The 8,259-nt window shown below is 40.6% G+C and overlaps 1 protein-coding gene across 3 annotated transcripts in view; it reads left to right on the top strand.

Moving 5' to 3' along the window:
- LOC103134285 (single-minded homolog 1) overlaps positions 1 to 6,768 on the top strand; it is a 10,286-nt gene extending 3,518 nt beyond the window's left edge. For all 3 annotated transcript variants that reach the window (XM_007546465.2, XM_016669011.1, XM_016669014.1), the window contains 7 exons: positions 118 to 203; positions 547 to 746; positions 984 to 1,090; positions 1,258 to 1,405; positions 4,328 to 4,484; positions 4,591 to 4,978; positions 5,311 to 6,768. In XM_007546465.2, the coding sequence (XP_007546527.1) occupies positions 118 to 203; positions 547 to 746; positions 984 to 1,090; positions 1,258 to 1,405; positions 4,328 to 4,484; positions 4,591 to 4,978; positions 5,311 to 6,053 (1,829 nt within the window). In that variant the 3' untranslated portion in view covers positions 6,054 to 6,768. The remainder of the gene's footprint in view (positions 1 to 117; positions 204 to 546; positions 747 to 983; positions 1,091 to 1,257; positions 1,406 to 4,327; positions 4,485 to 4,590; positions 4,979 to 5,310) is intronic.
- Positions 6,769 to 8,259: the final 1,491 nt, after the last annotated feature.

Genomic DNA, 8,259 nt, shown 5'->3' with positions numbered 1-8,259 from the left:
ATTATTATTATTATTATTATTATTGTTGTTGTTGTTGTTGTTGTTGTTGTTGTTGTACAAATGAGTACCTTGGGTATTTTAAAACAATAACAAAAGTTGTTTTCTCTTTTTCTCTAGAATATGAAGTGGAACGTTCTTTTTTTTTGAGGATGAAATGTGTGCTGGCAAAAAGAAATGCAGGACTAACCAGTGGAGGATACAAGGTAGCACATTTTCATCATCGTTATTATTATAATTAGCTGATAAAAGTAAGAATTGGTAAGACGTAATATTACTGGGTTAGAATGCCTGTAAAATATTAATTCAAACGAATGTCCTTCACACATGTTTTTCTTAGCCTTCTCTGTGTTTTGTTGTGCCGTTATGTAACCCAGAATTTTTGTAAAAGTAGTTGTAGTTTAACAGTCATGCATTTAGTATTTTTTCATAAGACCACATAATTTATGCAGAACACCTTTGGCTTAAAATCCAGCTATTCATGCTGGAATAGCAGGAAAAAATAATTTCACCTCCCTACTTGCTATTAATCTTGCTGCCACACAACAGGTCATCCACTGCAGTGGCTACCTGAAGATCCGTCAGTACAGTCTGGACATGTCGCCGTTTGAGGGCTGCTACCAGAATGTGGGACTGGTGGCTGTGGGTCACTCTCTCCCACCCAGCGCTGTGACAGAAATAAAACTGCACAGCAACATGTTTATGTTCAGGGCCAGTCTGGACATGAAGCTCATTTTTCTGGACTCAAGGTACGGTGGGAGAACGAATTTTATGCAATTGTTTTATAGTTCTGGACTTGGAGTTTTTATTTTATTTTATTTTTTTTATTGCAATATATGCATGTAGTAATTGTGCATTGTTGTTGTTGGGTGTTTTAAAACAATAACAAAAGTCTTTTTCACAATTACTATTGCATAAAATAGTAATTGTGCATCAGGGCAAACGTGACTTTTATTTTTATCCCTTTCTGTGCACTTTGTATTCAGGGTAGCTGAGCTGACGGGTTATGAGCCCCAGGACCTTATAGAGAAAACATTATACCATCATGTCCACAGCTGCGATATTTTTCATCTCCGCTGTGCTCATCACCTCTGTGAGTTACACTTTTGGGTTTACCATGGGCAGTTCAGGCTCTTATCAGCCGTTAACTTGTCCTGACAGTCACACCACCCACACAAGAACTCGGAGAATGCAAGCCGATAAATAGTTCATCTCCTCGGTGAGAGTATTTTCATTTTTTATTTTTAACATCTCTTTCAGTGCTGGTAAAAGGCCAGGTCACGACTAAGTATTACCGTTTCCTTGCCAAGCACGGTGGCTGGGTCTGGGTCCAGAGTTATGCCACCATCGTCCACAACAGCCGCTCTTCGAGGCCTCATTGCATCGTCAGTGTCAACTACGTTCTCACGTGAGTCTCATTTGGGTAATTTAATTAGCATTTGCTTGTTTAAAGCATTTGTTCAATTTATTTAATAAAAGTTAGCCTCTGGTAGGATGCTGTTGTTGAAATGACAGAAGTAAAATGCGACACAAGTCAGGCTCTTAAGCTGAACAACAACAACAACAACAACAACAACAAAGGTTGGAATTTTAATTGAAAATATTTAGCAAGATCAAAGAAAAAAAATAACAATGTCATACACTCTTATTATCACTCATGAGGCTCTTTGTCTCCTGAAGCAAAACGTTGTCCTTATTCATCTGTAGCCTTTATGCAAAACTCAACCAAATGCTGCCACTGCAAGGTTGAGGCAGTTCTCTGTTATGAAAGCACAAAACACACCCAGGCCCCTTCGAGACAGCAAGAACAAACATCAGGGTTCAACCCCATCAAAAACCCTCTACTGTCACAATCGATCGGGCAGTCTCGGGGAAAGCAAAATCGATCAAACGGTAACCTGGAAATCAATGGCTATCTCATAGATGTAGCACATGTTGGATTTTACTTGTTAAGTTTGGTTGATCTTTGTGTGCTCGTGTGAGAGTGCATGCGATGCAAAGCCGTCTGAGTGTGTACGTGCATGCGTGCACATGGCTGAGGTCTAGGTATTGATTTTCTCAATGCAGTAAGGAGAAAACAAAGGAACTATATTAAAATGACAGGGAATTTCCTTGGAGATAATTAGGCATAACATGACAGTGTCAGGACACTGCACACTGCTAAAGGTGCCAAAAAAACTGATGTTTCCTTTTTAATTTTTTTTTTAAAGAAACAACTACTCAATCACCTAACTCAGACAGCATTGTAACCCCACAAGAATCCATAAATAAATCATTCTTCCTGGTTGGCTGAAAGCTATTTTTCCACACACAAGGTGTCCTGCTTTTTGGACCACAAAGTGGAATTTGGCTAACACAACTGAGTTTGAACAAAGGTCCGACATTATTGGCTCAGGCAACAAGCCGGCCCCGACTCCAGATAGGATTCAGAACCGGCCACTGCAACTGTACCTGCGAGAACAAATAGTGTTCATGTTGTGCACTGGCTGTCCAAACATAGCCTTTCCCCCCCAAGGCGTCATAAAGGAGAATTGGGTCATATTTAGAGTTGTATTAAAGAGGCTGGCTCCAGAGGGTCAGGGATGGGTCACAAGGTTTAAAATGCCAGGCAGCTGGTATTTCATACTGTTGATGCGATAAGTTAAGAATAGGCTCATGTTTGCTGAACACTTGACACAGGAAGCCTTTTCTCTCCCTCGACAGCAACACTTGGAGTGTGCAGCTGCGGGACAGTTACTTATAGGGCTCACAAGCTAAATGGGTGCATGCATGTGAAGAAAAGCCTTTAATGGGCAAATAAATTTTGTATCAGTTGCTTCAGTAAGTAAAGGCAGCGTTTTGCAACAAAGGTCTTCGAGTGCATCTTTAGTCACAATATCTTTAGCAGCGTTGCGGTAAAAGGTGAACTGCAGAAATGAATAATTAGCTGTCCTCAGTTTGAAGTCTTGTCCTACGGATGTGATCGTACCATACAATGATTTTTTTGTATGCTGTCTATAATATTTACTGCTGATTAACCACTGATGACATCACTGGCTACAGCACAGTTGTGCAAAAAGTTAGTAGACGATATTATAATCACTGCAAATGTTTTGACACCTCTCAAGTTGCGATGTGTGTAAGTAGCTACCAGAGATTTAAAAACATGTTAGCTAGAGGAAGGCTAGAACACACACGGGTGTTTTAAAAAGAAGTCTCTATGAAACACTTGCTGCTCAATAAATTTGAACTTTATTTACATTTTAGACAAAGTTTCGGAATACATTTATTTATGCTAAAAACTAAATGGCTTTGATCTTTGTGGCTGTTTAGGACCCAGTGTTGACTGATGAGCCAAATAGTAGTTAAATCCACACTGTACTGGTTTAAAAAAAGCATCAGTTTCACACTGGACTTGAGTGGAATTGAGGCTGCAGATTAAAGTCTGCTTAGAGGCTCTTGCAGCAAAGGCCTGCCATTCCACAGACATGTTTCTAATTTATTTTTGGAGAATCTCACAAGATTCCGTGGCAGTTGCAGGGGACTGAACTAAACCTTCTAAACTAAACCTTCCATTAAGTCTGCGACTAACAGCGTCACAGACAAAAGCAATTGGATAATTGTGCAAGTGAACGATTCTGTTGGAATGTCTGCTGTGCGCTGTTAGACGCAAATCATTACTTTACCAACAGAAGATAGACGCTCCCCACAAGTCAATTAAATGTAGTTTGTTGAAACGTTCCAGAGTTATCAACATGGAAAAGTAGTAATTAGCTAAATATAGCCTGGAACCAAAAGTTAAGTCAGAGTTCAAAATCTCAATTTACTGTAAAAAGCAAAAGCAATTCAGTAGCACACTTTTTTTTTATATATAAAATGTAAATTTCCTTAATATATTTTTCATCTCATTAATCAAAATAAGCTGTCCTTCTTTCTTTGTATCTTTAGTAATCATTTATCTGCTGAATGTTTCTGCTGAATAACCCATTTTAAGCAACAAAGTACTAAGACTTGTCTTGAGTAAAGATGCTTTAACACAAGAAAGATTCAAACTTTCCAAATACATGTTTAAATTCTCTAACTTTTCATACACATTTTGGATGCTAATCAGTGCATTATGTTATATGTGAGTATTGTGATAATTAGAGGTGTTTTAAAAAGGCAAATGAATGAAGCAATATAAAACATGGAACAATTTTCTTATCCAAGGCTGGAAGGTTGCAAGTTTTACAACTTGCTTCTTAGTTATGTTTTCAACACTGGGAGACCACAAAATAAATCATAGTGTGTAATTCTTTCGAAACTGTAGTTTTCTGTTAATATCTAACATGTTTGTAATCTTTGTTTAAAGGGACACCGAGTATAAAGGAATGCAGCTTTCCTTGGACCAAATGAGCCCTACTAAACCGGCCTTCCCTTATGCTGACAGTCACAGCGAGGACAGAAAAACATCCAAGTCCCGTCTGACCCAGTCGAAGGCAAAATCTAGAGTATCGCCCTATCCACAGGTAAAAACTTGCCTTATGGAGCTAAAAATCAAAGAAAGTTTTTTGTTCTTGCTTGCCAAAAACTTGTTAGGGACGCCATTCAAACTGTGATGTTGTGTCTTTCCAGCAATTTGCAGCTTTTAATCCAGAGCGCTCAGAATCTGACCAAGACAGCCAGTGGGGGGGGAGCCCCCTGACAGACTCGGCCTCGCCTCAGTTGCTGGATCCAAGTGAGGCTGCCGAGGCATCGTGCGCCTACAGACTGTATCCAGACTCCGGATCCCTGTGCTACGGTCTGGGTTTATCTGAAGATGATCTCGCCCACACCCAAGCTCACCCTCACACCACCACCTGCGACCGTGTCCGATGCCAAGGAGGCCGTTATTTCCTGGGAACCCCTCAGTCGGGTCGAGAGATGTGGTGGGACACCACGCGTTCTGTGCTGTCGCTTCCAAAATTCTCTGTGGACAACAGTGAGGGCTATGAAATCACATCCTACCATGGCGCCATTCATGGTGAGGTGTTAGGGTTGAGACCACAACCATCTGTCTCTGAAAATAGCTCTGGCCTTGTTTCTCCTGGTAGCTTCCAAATGCTATTATGGGACATGCTAAGTTGTTTACGCTGTCTCTTGCCAGTGTGGCGATTGCTACCATCTGTTCAAAAAATTGCCTGCAATCGACATCCAAGTTATTTCACATTTCACATCCTTAAACAGTGTAACAATCCCCCCACTGTGCCTCTACCAAGACATCAGCTCATGACTCCTTAATGCACTGAAAGCAGGATTTTACACATTAGCTATTTGTTTATCTTTACTAAGACTGACTTTATTTCTCTGTTGCAGGACGGGGCCACTGGGATGAAGACAGTGTTGTGAGTTCTCCTGATGGAGGCGGGTCCACCAGCGACTCTGGTGAGCGCTATCACGGTGACCAGTTCCAATCAAGTCCTCGAGAACCAAGCAAGATGGAGACCCTGATCCGAGCCACACAGCAGATGATTAAAGAGGAAGAGAATCGCTTGCAGCAGCAGAAGGTGCTGCTGGACGTTTCAGGTCTCACCAAAACTCACAGTCCGTGCTTCGCCGCCTCCATACCCCATCATTCTCAGCTCACCATGCCTAGCGTGGTGTGTCGTGGTCCTGGGGCTCCCAGCATCGACCTCCCGTCAGAGCGCCTGCATCACCGGGACAGCGTCAAAGCGCTCGGCTCCCACGACAATGACGAAAACACAACCAGCCCCGTGTCGGTGTCTCGCCTCAGCAGCCCCGGCTCGGACGGCGTCCCCAGGCCTGGCCTCCCTCTAACCAAAGACTACATGCCGACAGATTTGTCACCACACCCTGCACAAGCCCACAGTAGTCCGCTGCTCTATCCGGCCCAGGAGAGGCAGCAGATGGAAAGGCAGGCGGCTTATGCTTTGACCGGGTACTCCCTGGAGCACCTGTACGACCCAGAGAACTTGCGGAGTTATTCTAGCCTGGCATGTGGAGGAGTCCAGTATGACGTGGCGTCTCATGTGAGGATGCAGGCGGAGCAGATGCAAGGACACAAGGCCACCTCAGTTATCATTACCAACGGCAGCTGACAGTTTCTGGTGCAGGTTGATTATGTCGTCTAAATGAGGACGTTGCAGCCGATGGCCACGTATGTGTGAGCATCAGCGACCAGATGCCTGGTGCAAGAGACAAAATGTTGACAGAAGGATGCAAGACACCTTGTTGTTGCACTGATGTCCTCTTGGTGGTCCATTGATCACTGCTTGTAAATGTCAGGCCCTTGCATTGCGCCATTTTCTTTTCTTTGTTGTCAGAGGATGTTATTCCAAAGCTCAAAGGAAATAATATTTATACACTGCGTGGCACTGGGAAAAAGTTTGCTCCACAACAGGAAGTTGCTGTTATTTTAACGGTGGTGAACTGCGCACTCTCCCACCAGAAGGCTGGTTAATCATCAAGCAAATGTTTCCGTCTCACTCCCCTCATGCATCGTTGGACATCTGAGTTAATCTGTCCAGGACGTGACTTCCACAGACTGTAGGAAAATGTGCTGTTCCATTTGCCCCTTTACCTGAAAATCTCCTCAAACGCATTAAAGTGCAACAACGGAAAGATCTGCATTTCACTGTTGTAAGATGTCAATGTTTCCTTGTATTTATTAGTCGGTGGACTGTTTTTCTGCATGTTCCATTATTTTCAGTCGAAATAGAAATATTTTCTGGTGCAAATAAAACAGTTTCTGTGATTGGATCAGACCATCATTACCATAACGAATGAAAAGAATAAACAACATGGAAAACAAAAGGAAACATTTTCCTTTGACGTGCAAATGAGTAAACTCTGCAGGCGAGCGTGGCACGGAGTGAGAAGTTGGTCACATCTAAAACATGTGAAACAAATGAAGGTATTTTTAAAAAATTTTTGTTGACTTAATTTTACCGAATTGCAAAGTATGCGTTAGATTACAAGACTATTCTTCAGCAGCTGGTTTTCTCAAAGCATGGCCGTCTCGAGGGATAAAATAATCAGTACAGACCTTAATGAAAGGTTTAGTTTCTCATTTCATTTTTTTTTATTTTAAAATATAATCACATAATATATTCTTTTTTTTTATTAAAGAAAAGGTTTAAAATTTATTTATTAATTGGCTTAAAATGTGACCTAGATCTGAAAACTGCTGCAAACAAAACATCAGTTATCTCAGCTGCTTTTGTTTCATTCACATACACACAATGCTACTGCTCAAGACCTCTGATATTTGATAGAAGTATTGATGTATGTATAGTATTTAAGTTAAATTAGTTGTGTATTTTTTTTGTTTGGTTCAATTTAATTTAATTTTTAACCTTTTTGTAAAACACCATAGTAAAGAAAGAATGAGAAAAAAAAATCTTTTATTGTTTGTTTTTTTATTTTTGTTATTTTTTTTTATGCTCATCATGAAAAAGATGAGCAGGAATTCTTGTCACAAATCACAAAAGTATGCATAGTTCGGTCTGCAAATTTTACAGAGGTTTGACTTGATAGACCAAATGTTTAGGCTTGTCGTCCTGCTGGACGGTGAACCTCCACCTCAGGCTCAAGTCTTTCACATCTCTCTTTTAGTTGATGTTTTCCCTTCATTTTGCTCCATCCATCATCCCATCAACTCTTTGCCATCCTTGCTGATAAAAAGCATCCCAGCCCAACGGCGCCACTGCATTTCAATGTGGGAATTGTGCATTCAGTGTGATGTGCAGTGTTAATTTTCCATCATGAATAGCAGTCATGGCTTATTTTCTACTATGGTTGTTTTTTTTCCATTCTAGGTCTTCTATGAAGGCCCTATTCATCGTCAGATTTTTCTAGGTTTTGGATTTCTGCAGCACCTCCCAAGTTACTACAAACTATTCGGCCTCATTTTTTTTAATTAAAGTTCACATTACCAACTAAAAGACTTCCTAAATCAGTATTAAACTGTGTGCAGTTTAATACTGATATTAAACTGCACACAGGTGGAGTGTATTGTGATTTATTTAGGGCTTTAGCAGTGAAAGAGGCCGAATACATGTAAACATCTCATTTTTCAGAATCATTTGTCAAAACATTTTGGAAACATGCATCAGTTTCCTTTAACTTAATGATTATGCAGTCAATTGAGGTGGTCTGTCAAATAAAATCCTGATAAAAATCCCTTTGGGGTTAGCATAAAATTAATAATAAGAAGAATAAAAAGAAAACAGAATATTTGATAAAAGGTGAAAATTTTGTGTTATACATAACAGTTTTGATCTATAGAAAAATTTCAATATCTTT

The sequence above is a fragment of the Poecilia formosa genome, unplaced genomic scaffold (assembly GCF_000485575.1).
Source record: "Poecilia formosa unplaced genomic scaffold, Poecilia_formosa-5.1.2 Scaffold1, whole genome shotgun sequence".
NCBI lineage: Eukaryota > Metazoa > Chordata > Actinopteri > Cyprinodontiformes > Poeciliidae > Poecilia > Poecilia formosa.
The sequence above is the reverse complement of the archived record's forward strand: the minus strand, read 5'-3'. Positions and strand labels throughout refer to the sequence as shown.